The following is a 12,404-nucleotide window of genomic DNA, read 5'->3' as shown; positions in this document are numbered from 1 at the left end:
ATATATATATATAACGTAATTTTTCTAAAAAGAGCTAATCTCAGTTTTATTTCCAGAGTCAGGCTGTACCGGACTCTCCCTGTGATTTTTCTTCTTTTTTTCTTTTTTACCGAATTTAACTGTGGTTTTATTTACTCAAGCATAATATACATTTCTGTTTGTCAAATTTTCTGAAACAGGTAAATGCAAAGATTTTTGTCAAATAAGGTAACACACAGAATTGCCTTTTTTTTTAACGCAGACCAATCATGCTCACTAGCGTGCGTTGTTACTCCCAAAAGGCCGATTCTGGGCCAAGAAAACCCCTAGAATTTCCATAGATTTTGTGAAGTTTATAAATGTCATTCGTTTAGTGAAAAACATCTCAACAGTGGCTGACAGACAGTGGAATGAGCTGTCATAAGGTCCTGATAAATTGACAGTTAGTCGCTGTCGCTACAGTCCTCATTTCTTATCTTCATTTTGCACTCCTTACTGTTGGAGTCAACTTTCGGTTAGCAAAATGTCTCTTTGTGCCGCTCTGTCGTCCTCCTATTATGCCTGCTGCTTTACCGCCTTGCACTGCAGTGTCTTAAGTGACAGAACAGTTATGACTCGTTTACCCACACCACCCCCTGCGGCAAATCTGATATAGTTGCATGCATACCTGCGACTGACTTGCGCATGCCGGCTGACCCTTTCACACAGACTTTGGTTTGGCTCTGTTACGGCTCCATGACTACCTCTGCTGCCAGCTTAAAGGCGCAGCACCTCCGTCCCCCCATTCCGTCTTAGTAACTTTCCCACAGACGGTAAGGCGGATAAAAAGTGCAAAACAATCCTGCCTTGTACATGCTGTGTGAAAGGGGCTATTTACAGTCTTTCGTTCACCTTTTAATATAAAGTGATTATGGAAAAGTTTGACTTTGCAACTATAACTTGAAAATGAACATATTACTGGGTACATTCTTAATTTTGCTTTGCGATAGAAAGCGCTCAACACAACTCAACGGCCATTTCCACTGCCATCAGAAACTTTCGGAAGAGCTTTGCTACGAAGTTTCCCCTGTAGCTGCTGTACCCCTTACATGTTGTTAATGTGTAGGATATATTTGCTAGGTGATGAACACTGCGGTTGTTTTGCTTGTTATAATATATACTCAGGGCTTAAAGTATTCCGGCACAGCTGCAAAATAAAAAATAAAATAAATAAACAAGAGGACAGACTACAAAACAAATCATCAACACTCACTGAGACACATTTATTAGTTTTCCATCAAAAACTCTATTTCAATTCCTACCAGGCCTCTTCAGCATTGGGCTACATACAGATTTCACACCTGGTGTCTAGATAAATTCCTGTCACAGCTAAGTGTTTGTCAGACTAGACACCTCCTCCTAAAACTGTGATGTACTGCTGTCATTTTTATAGACACATGTCTAAGAACCATATACTCCATCATGGTGAGTATAGCACCAGTAGTTTTTACAAAAGGTATTTCATTATTTCAAATTTGTGAAATTACAGCGCCACCACTTTTTTTTATGGAGTTGTTATTTTTTGGACACGACTGAGAATGTTTTGGTGAGACTTTGGGATGTATAGGATCATGTCAGTCAGCACAGGTTAATACACTTCTAAGCAAGGTCCCATCTCTGAGTCATTCACTCTCATCTAGAATTTGAGTCTAATTAAAAACCTACTGCTGCTGTTATTCTACCAGCCACTACACATCAACGACAGCGTAGGCAAGTTCACAACACCAGGATGTTGAGTTAGGTCACCTGTCTGCCAACTGAATTGCCTAGTTTCCCTTCGGAAAGTACACTGTGTATCGTTCCCCCCCCCCCTGGCCTCTCCTGCCGTCCATCATACATAATGTGTCTGTCTGGAGAACCAGACTCAACTGCCTGAAATATGTGTCCCTCCTCTGGGATAAACACTGTCATCTGTCATTGGCGGGAATGGAGGAAGTGACACTGTGACAGACAGCTACATTTCCCGCGAGGAGGCGTGAGGTGTGGGGTGTAGACAGAGCATAAAACAGTTGGTCCTCCTTATGGTGCCAGTGCTTTGATGATGGAAAACCGATGAATATAGCTATAATTTATTTGTTTGACGGAACACACATTTTCTATTGGGTGTTTTTTTTGCTACCTTGAAACCTGAAACAATTTCTTGTTTTCATGCATACACTTCATACGGTTCTGTTTTTGATTAAAACTGTGTGGCTCATGAGAATAAATAGTAAGGCACACATATAGAGGTTTACTCCTTGATGCAGCGGCCACAGGTTAGACTCCGACTCCGTTTTCATCAGTCCTGTAAAAAATAAATGACTAAAAATACCCATAGCATTGTTGTCAGAAAAGATAGTATTTCAACTAAGCATGTTTCCTTAATATCTGATGACGCATTGGGGTAATTTTTGGATTTATTACAGTAAGTATATCACATATTGCAACTTGTAGTTAAAGCTACACTCTGATTTTGTCAAAGCTCAACTGTGTTGTAGGTAAGAGAACATTTGGGGATTTTAATTTATTATTTATTATTTATTTGTCATATGTTTTCATATGCAGCATGTTGGAATCTGATGCCATTACTAACATTACTAACTCAAACTATTATAAATTTACTATTTTGTGAGTGGAGATGTGTGGAGTCAGCTACATTTTCTGACTTTGTCCTTTGAGGGATTTTTTTGTATGAGCGTTAGGGCCGGACAATATGGTGAAATCAGATATCGCAGGGCTGCCAACTCTCACGCATTGGCCGTGAGACACACGCATTTGACTGGTTTCACACGCGCACACGCCACACACCCCCGATTTCTCACGCTGAAGTGTGAACCCCTTGGTCAAATTTATGAAAGATGAGTTTATCTATGTTTTTACCTGTTGAGCCACTTGTGATCGTAGTTGTGCTTTCAGAGACTGTGAGTGGTTCAAGAGCGCTCCCTGTCTGTGGATTTTCAAATTGTCGCAAAATGAGAACATTTTTTTCACGAGCCATCCAGGTGCATTTCCCCGGCTTCAGGTATGAGCTCTGAGCATCACGACCCGACCGCGCTTCGTTATGATCCTGATTATCACAGACCGTCCGCGCTTTGTGACCACTCTCTCTGTAAAGATGGAGGTGAGCAGCGCGGCTGGTGTAGCAACTTCAGTTCATTGTAGGTGACTCGCTCTGCTGTGGGCAGTGACCGTTGCATCCATCGTAGACCTCCGATAAAGCAGCGTACGGACACCTCTAAACTCGTCAGACCAGAGACCCAAATGGCCTCTGCGTCTGTCAGACGGTCTGAATGATCCACCTATCAGCGGAGGAATGACTGCACAGCAGACTATATTACAACTCTCCACATCTCGGACAACAAGATGGGAGGAGTTATATTTTGAATGTGCACAAAGTTGTAAATATGAGCAGAAATCTGGTGAACACATCTGAGCTATACTATATATACTATATATCTATATATCTATTAATATATCTATTATATATAAATACGATACTGAACGTTGGGCCACTATGTGCATCTCTAACCTCTGTGCATCTCTAATGTACTGTAATATTAATTTGTGTTTTTTAAATGAACAAATAGTCTTATTTTCACAAAAAAGTAAAAACATAAGTGGGGCACAGAGGATGAGGGCCAAACATTACTGACCATTGGCACAAAGGTTAAAGGATTAATTTATGTACTAGTGGTTCTCATTCTTTAGAATTTCAGTGGTCTTAGTTGATCCCTCATCATTATTAAACTTTGGGTCCCTGGTCCCTACACCAGGGACCCCTGGACCTGTTCACCACAGACCCATGACATATGCTGTCTCTTCATGTGGTTCATTATGTTTGGCACATTGTGTGGGTCAGTTCTTATATCATAAGAAGTTAATAATGTAAATGCTGAATGCCCTAAAACCTGTTGATACTACAACAAACAGGTTCTTATCCTAAGTTTTGCACATATCATGTAAGACTTGATTTCTCCTTTTTTTGCAAAAAACTCTCCAGAAGTGCCATTTAATGGTTTATTTTTCAAATTTTTCCTGGGGGGCATACCCCCAGACCCCCAGGGAGAGCCCCATCCCCCCACATATAACAATCCCAATTTAAACCCTAAAGTAGACCCAAATTGCTTGGTACGCGGCAAAATATGGGTTGGCCCCCCCAAATCTCACTCCAAGGTTTTGGGAAAAGTTGGCAGCCCTGGATATCGCGATATTCTTGTCCTAATACCTCCATGTCAATATTATAGGGTTGACAATTAATGTTTTAACAAAACATCTTCACAATGAGATTTAAGATAAATAATATTTAGTAATGTAGATATAATGACAAAGTGGGTAAGTGCAAAATTAACAGAAATGCTACAGTCTGGTTACACAGAAAATGACAACACTTTACTGTAATGCAGTCTTTGAAACCAGGGAAAAAGACAACACTTAAGTAATTTTACAAAATCTAAGACGATATCCGATCTCATATCACACATCAATATATCGATATATTGCCCAGCCCTAATTAGTGTTAAAAATCAGATTCACCAAACTCTCTTAATTTCACAAACTTGTTGTAAACCGCTTGTTTCAACGTGACGAATGCCGCCTGTTCATGAGTAGGTGTGTGCTCCTGATTAGATTATTAGCATAATCAACACCCCTAAATTGCCAAATAAGATCAAAAAGGATTCACAAAATTGTTACCTCATAATTAAAAGTGTTTCACAAAGCTGCTGTAGGAAAAGGCAGATGGAAATAAAACAAATCTAGCCGTGCCAGTGGTATTCTGGGGCCTGAGACAAATAAACAATATTAATGGTACAGCTGCCAACAACGTGTCATCAGAGCAGTGCTGTACTGTGACAAGGGGGTTGTCAAGAGGGTGTGACAGTCACACAGATACTAGACCAGTACCGTAGGCGATGTAAACTGTCAACATAACCTAGGATGTTTCTTCTAACAAGACCCTGAGGCAGCTGTTGGAGAACTGTAAGCCAGGTGTCTTATACGTTTTTTTAAGACAAGGACCCCTTAACGGAAAGCGACACGGAGCAGGGACCCCTTACTACATACATTATATTGTATATTTATGAAGTTGCATATTAAACTGGGCCTACAAAAACATGGAGGATGGCTTAAAGCCTTTATATGTATCTTTTTTAGTGTATAAAATATTAAGCTATTAAAAACATAATTCTTTGCAAGATTTTATAAATCTAATTCACAAATTGGGAAGCTGATTTATATTTACTAATAATGTTGCAAATAATATGTTTGATTCATGTTAAGATATTTTAATTTTCTTGGAAACTTTCAGAAACGTAAACGCCCCTCTGCAGTAACTCTGAGGACCCCCTAAGGGTCCCGGACCCCCTGTTGAAGATCTCTGCTGTAAGAGAATTTTCTTAACAACTACTGGCCTTGTATTTGTATCCATGTTTGAGTTGATTCAGTCATTCCCATGAACAAAAAAACACATTATTTCGGAGTTGTTCTTCTAGAAATGAGAACAAGCAGACGTTTCAAGTCTGAAATTAAAATTTAAAGAAATTTAAGAAAAAGAAAATGCATAAAAATAGTGTTGTATTACCAGTTTACCCTAAATACAAAGGTTTTTATGGCTGTTATCTAACAGACACACCTTTTCAGGGCACTTAATTGCAAATATGCATGCTCTTTATAAGTGACTAAATAGGTAACTTCAGCAATGTTTCCCCTCTCTGCTGCAGAGAAAAGAAAATGTCTCGAACCAGTGCTATGAAGGTCCTGGACCATGCGATGATTGGACCAGAGGGAGCAGATAACTGTCACAAGTTTGTAGACATCCTGGGCTTGCGGACCATCTTTCCACTTTTCATGAAAACCCCAAAGAAGATGAAGAAAACTGGTGCTTCAGAGAAGGAGCATGAAGGTCAGTCACTAATGAGAACAATGCAACAGCAGACAGTTATTTTCAAGAAAATCATTTTCATCTTCTTTCTTTCATGTTGAGGACCTAAAGGGCTGGGAGCATTTAAAATTTCTTGGCAGCTTACTTGCGTTGCAAAGTTTTGAGCTAGCCTATTCCAAGTGCTCTGGCTTCCCTACACATTTGCGTGCACATGAAGCTAAGGTAGTATGTAAAAGTGACAGGTGGCAGTTAAAACGTATATTACCACAGATTTGGGAAGTTGATTTCCCCAAAAAATCTCTTCCCGATCAGCAGTAAATGGCAATGACATTTATTTAAAGGTTCCACGTACATGTAACATATTATTAAAACGTTATAATGTGAATATGCTAACGTCCTTCTAATCTCATTATTTTTTTTGTTTAAGTAGAGAAATTTCTAGTTTGCTAACTGTGCTAATTTAAGGGATCGCACAAAACACGATGGGTTAATTTCTCATGCTTCCAGTTTTCAGCAACTTGTAGTCAAACACTTGATCCCAATCTGCTCATGTATCACGGTTTGCTGCCTCTTTGGCCTGTCAGTTTACACTATCAATTCAATCTTGATTGATTTTCCTGTCTGCGCTCTCAAACCTCTCTTGTCTCTGAGTGAGAGCTAGACAGCGCAAACAATAGCCAGAGAGCGAAAAAGATAGGCTGTCCATGTGATACGGGGTGAGAGAACAAAACAGAAGAGACTGAAAGAAAAAGAGGAAGAAACCCTGTCCATCTCTCTGCTCTTTGTTTGATTACTTACGTCCAAAATGCGGAACCCTTCCTCTCTCTCTGGCTGCATTAATTAATTGTGATTCCTCCAGTGGGGCTTCCCAGCCCTGCAAAGGCGAACAAATTGTCTTCCATTGTGTCCCATCTCACCCAGGGACTAGATGAATTAACGTTTGACCTCCTCGAGCAGCAGGAGAAAGAGTAGGGAAGATAACCCGTCCTCACAGTTAAACCTTATCCCCCTGTGTGTTAAAGCCCCTGGCAAGGCGGACACTCTCTTAAAAGACAAGCTTTAAGAAAGAAATGTGGAAATCCACCTTGAAGACTTTCTCCCTGTGAGGTTTGGCTGGCAGGTGTGGTCTAGATGCGAGTGTATTTATTAAACACACTGAGGATGTATGGAGTATTATTTTTTTAGAAGAGCAAAATTGGTATGATGCTCGTCTTTTAACTCTTCTCTGTGTTGACACCTCCTGCTTGGAAGCCAAATGGTAAACGCAGTTTAGGATACTTCAAAGCCAACAATGTAAACTTGACAGCAACTGCTGCTTTAAAAACTCCAGCAAGAAAACGTCTGGAAAAACTTGCTGTATTTCCTCTTCACAGACGATGCTGAGGAACGTCTGCACCAATTGCGGACTGCAGTATTTCTAGCTCTGCCTTTTACTAATGCATCAGTGTGATAGGTACACTAACAGAGCAGTAACGAGAAAACAGGACAGAATGGAGCGGTTCTATTGAACCATCCACAACTTTTGACATTGGAAACGCAAATTATACCCATTCTGTGTTTAATGTAAATAGTCCTTTTTTAACGTTTTTCTAGTCTTTTCTAGACTACTGACAGCATTTTTACAGTACAGGAACAATTCACCATTTATAAACTGCGGCCGAGGCTGCCGTTCAAGGTGCCACCTGCTCATCGGATAAAAATAAAAACACAGACGCTTACAAGGCCGTGGATCCGTGGTAGAGCCACAGCCGAGTGTGTATGAAAGTGTGTGAATGGTTTCTGTACTGTATGTAAAAGCGTTTTGAGCAGTCGTTGAGACTAGAAAAGCGCTATATAAGAAAATTCCATTTACATTTACACTCCAATGGGGCAGCATCAGGAGCAACTCAGGGTTCGGTGTCTTGCTCAGGGACTCTTTGACAATGGACTGCAGGGCCAGGTATTGAACTACCAACTCTCCGATTGGCAGGCAACCTCTCTACCACTGAGCCACAGCCAGATTCTCAAAAGCTGAGGATTATTTGCACTATATCATAGTAAATAACCAATCAAGTCAACCTTTTGTGCTGTCACAGTAAGTGATATTGCGTTCAGTTGGACTATGCCACCCCAGTAATCGTGCTGTCGCCAGAGAGCGCAACACGTACATAATCTGGCAGATTAGCCTGTATTCAACCATACACATGAACAACAATTAAATATGTACGTGCAAATGTAATTTTTTAATGAATTTTCCATAGTTAAAACAAAATATTTCCCATCTTGTCTACACAGCTATAGGCATAATGAGATGCCTGTCATAATATTCGGCGTGTTGAGTGAACCCTCTTTCTCAGACTACTAATTGAAAATGTTGTGATTCAAGTGGTTCTCCAGAATCACACATTAACTCTGTAGATTAATTAACTATCAACCACTTCTAACAAAGTAATTAGGAAGTAGGGACCTCTCTGTCCTTCCATTCTCAGTGCTCTCTCTCTCACATTCTTTTTAGCACGCTCTCTATCATAAACCTCCTGCCTAGATTGATCCCCGTGAAATCCGTTTCAGAAATTGACACAGCCCAAATGACCAGGGATTGCCAGGCCATATTAGCATACAGAACGACATAATTAATAGAGACATAGTAAGTGGATAGAAAAAAGAAAAACGAAAAAAATCCAAACAACAAACTACATTTCTCTGCTCATGAATATTCTTGCCACGACACTGCCATTCACCTTGTTTTTAGGACGTCAGTCTATCGTGTATGTACTCTGTCATTACCAGTAAAATGAGGTTGTATGATGGAAATTGGTGGCAGCCGGTTGTTACATTAAGGTGGCTAATGATGCGAGCGAGTGTGAGAGGGAGCAGAAGTAAACAACTAATTTACAAGGCGAGACTCAATAGTCATAGCTCTGTCTCTCCAGCTCTGAAGAGTATTTCCTTGTGTGCTTGTGTGCGTGCGAGTGTTTTTTTGACGGAGAGAGAGTGCACACAGGACACACTCAGGGAGTGAACGGAGGCCCTTGTAGTTGATGTGTTTAGAATGCCGTATGAAACACTTCCCGAATGTAGCGTACGCCCTTGTTTTCATCCTTATTTTCAAATGAATGCAGTAAAATAGTTGAGTGAAGCATACTAGCAGAAAGAGCCCTGTGTTAGAATTATTTTTATATTTTGTGTAGTTGGAAGTATGCAGTGAGGGGAACAAGATAGAAATAAGATGCTTTTAATAAAACACCCCCCTCCTACTCCTGTTTTAAATGATGGCAGTTTCATTACAAAGATAGAAGATGGAATTTTATCAACAGTATTTATCCTCTAATATTAACAAATGGAGATTTAGAGAGCATGACTACATCGCAGAAAATATGAGACTAGACAAGTGCCTGTAATACAGAAACTTGGTTATCTGGAGAAAATGATGAAACTTGCGTCACATATTCCAGTCAAAAGCAGAGATTAAAATGAAGCTCTCATTTGATCGTCTCCCCTCCCAGCACGAGTGCCTTTGGCTCAGATTGGATTGTGATCAGTAACATTTTACATGATTCAAGTTTGATTGTTATCTGTGTTTTCAGAGTCATGCTGTGTAATCCTATTATTAGTGTATTTTAGAGAGAGGGATTTGCTGTTAGATCCCTTTGCAAAGACACATCTAATTAACATCTTCATATTTGGACTTTCCTCTGGTGGGGATTGATGATTTTCTCTGTAAACTCGTACTTTGTCGAAATATGCTGGGCTATATTTAAATGTACTGTATATGAAAGGTTTTAGATTAAACACTTAATGTGATGTTGAGGACAGGATTTGCTCAACATGTACAGTACAAGATAATTATCATTCAGGACTGCAGGATAAGTGTTAGTCCAAACTGCTAGAGCAAGCATATCTGCTCTATCTATCTCCTTTGTGAAAACATTAGAAACCAAAAAGGTTATATTTTTGGTTTTAATTTAATCTTGCATAAAGCAGTGACCTGTGTTTTATCATAAGCAGAGCAGACGGTCACACTGAGCCAGACCAATCCTGCCACACAACACTAGAGCCACGGACCTTGACCAACCCCATTAACTTTCTTGCTAAAGTCTCCTTCTTATCCAATTTACAAACACAAACACACATCTGGTCCTGTACCTTAGCTTGTTGAACGAGACAAATATCAGTTTGTCTCACAACACTGATATTATTTCTCACTACGGAAAGAGATGACTACATTTCATAACTTTAATAACTCAAACCTTTTCTTATCAGCCATTTTAAAAGTGGAACTTAAATTGTAATATGCTGTTTGTTTCATGAGGAATATGAATGAATATTATGTCTTGTTTTGTATATAGACCAAAAGAAATGTTCTTGTCGAGATGGAAAAAAAGCTACCATACTGTTTAATGTAGACTGGGCTTTTATACTTCACACTGTGGTGTGTTAGCAAACGTTGCTTCATACCGTATTCAAAAATATTAAACCTATAGTGCGCTACTATTTTTTTATATGGTGCACAACCACTGAAGGCTTGCGTCTTGTCGACAGTGTGGTTGCATTACTTAGACTTCCTCATGGGGGCGACTGAAACTACACAGCTTTAAGTAATTTGTTCAAGGCGCTACCTACAGTCTTCTAAGAATTCAATATAATTTGGAGAGCTGCCTTTTTCACCACATTAACTTTTTCATGAGTCTTTTCAAGAAGTCTGGAACTTTTCTTAAAATTATGACCACAGTAATTTAATTCCTGTTGTTGTCAAAATGCTCCTCTGCTCCCGAGTAGCCCACTTTGACTACAAAAATCTAGGAACTAAAACCCCAGAGAAACAAATATTAGAAAATAAAAACTGTTGTGGATTTCTTATTGTTGCATTTGAAGAACTGCGCACATTCCGCAAACTTGACGAAAAATGAATTTAAAAGCAACCTCACTATTTTGTGAATTAATTAGTGCATAAGTTGTAGTTGCCACAGCCTCTGTGTTTGACCTCTCGACATTCAACACTGCAACTCTACCTATTATCAGGACAGGGATTTTCTTTTCATGACTAGTCTAAAAAAAGCAAGATAAAGAAAGAAAGACTAGGCTAATTGTTAATTGTCCAAAACTGCGTACAAAGTTAGAAAAACAACCAAAAATACAAACACTCTGGTCCAACCTATATCATGTGTTCATTTCTACAGTTTTTTTCTACAATGATTTCAACACAACAGTCCGGAAACTGTAAATTACAAATAAAACCCAGTGACTTCAGTTTTTTGTTCTGGACATGATACATTATGAAGAATTGTTTTAACAGAAATTACAATAGCATGTACGTCATGTACTGCTAATTATGTGTACTGACGTTTGTCTTCTTTCTCTGGAGCCAGAATTCAGTTCTGCTGCTTCAGACGGGGAATGCAGTCTCTATAACCCCCCGCAGGTTAGCCCATAGTGGTGGGAGGTTGATTGCTCTCCCCAGGGCACAGGTATACCACTGTCTCGGTGATGTAACACCTATCTGTGTTCCTCAGAACTAAACAACACTTTCTTCAGCTGTCAATCAATAAATGAATCCAGGCCACTGAGGTTTATTTGCATGTTATGGATCCCCTAGGGCAGGGGTCGGCAACCTTTACCACTCAAAGAGCCATTTGGACCCGTTTCACACAGTAAAGAAAGCACTGGGAGCCACAAAACCCTTTTGAAATTTTAAATGAAATAACACTGTATGTAACGTTTTTTTTTTTGCCTTTGTGTTATTTATAAACAAACTATACTGTGTTACATTTATGAAATCAATGAACGACTGCAGAGAAAATAAAATATAATTTCTGCTTGCAACAAAACATTTTTAACTCCGGAAAAAAACAAAAAACGTTGGGTTAACGGTTTAGTAAAATAGGGCTAGACCTGTCAACTTGGCTCAAATGGCAAAACCTCCACAGCTCCTCAGGGTAAAGGACACACAGGGCTGCGGGTCCTTTACCCTGAAGACCTGTGTCCAGGTGTTCAGGTGTTCAGGTGCGCTGTCATGTCTACGAGACGTGGAGCTTTCCCAGCCACTCTGGCTGTTCCCAGCTCGTCCAGTAACGAACGGAACTGACGGGGATTTAAACCTTTCGCCACTAATTTGCTCAGAATCTGAATGACAACATTCATTACTTCTGTGCATTCCGGAGGAAATGTTTGAGCACACAGGTCTTCTTGGTGCAGGACGCAGTGAAAAGTCAGCAACTTACTGTCCAGCGACTTCTGCAGGAGTCACAAAGCCGTTGTGCGCGCCAGTCATACTCGGTGCCCCGTCTGTACCACTGACACGGGGGGTTATTCCTCTTGCTCTTAAACAATTACAGACAGCCTCACAGACGTCCCCCCCGTGTTTGGCCTTTTAGTGGTATCAACTGGATCATTTATTCTTGTGGCCCAGTCGAGTTTACATACCGGCAGAACAGCGCAATTTGTTCAATATCACCTTTAGTCTTTAGATTCATCACAGGCAATTGAGGAGGCCACACCTGACTTGATGTCTTTAATTTGCTGTACAAACTAAAATAAAATACATTTTAAT

General features: G+C 39.9%; 2 protein-coding genes across 3 annotated transcripts in view; both read left to right on the top strand.

Annotated features, from left to right (window-relative positions):
- e2f1 (E2F transcription factor 1) overlaps nt 1–12,404 on the top strand; it is a 408,003-nt gene that overhangs the window by 89,537 nt on the left and 306,062 nt on the right. The gene's annotated exons all lie outside the window — the stretch shown is intronic.
- ctnnbl1 (catenin, beta like 1) overlaps nt 1–12,404 on the top strand; it is a 62,365-nt gene that overhangs the window by 23,329 nt on the left and 26,632 nt on the right. For both annotated transcript variants that reach the window (XM_032520849.1, XM_032520848.1), the window contains exon 11: nt 5,715–5,896. In XM_032520849.1, coding sequence (XP_032376740.1) covers nt 5,715–5,896 — 182 coding nt within the window. The remainder of the gene's footprint in view (nt 1–5,714; nt 5,897–12,404) is intronic.

Source organism: Etheostoma spectabile, chromosome 7 (genome assembly GCF_008692095.1).
Source record: "Etheostoma spectabile isolate EspeVRDwgs_2016 chromosome 7, UIUC_Espe_1.0, whole genome shotgun sequence".
NCBI classification, from domain to species: domain Eukaryota; kingdom Metazoa; phylum Chordata; class Actinopteri; order Perciformes; family Percidae; genus Etheostoma; species Etheostoma spectabile.
This window is presented reverse-complemented; position numbering and strand designations above follow the sequence as displayed.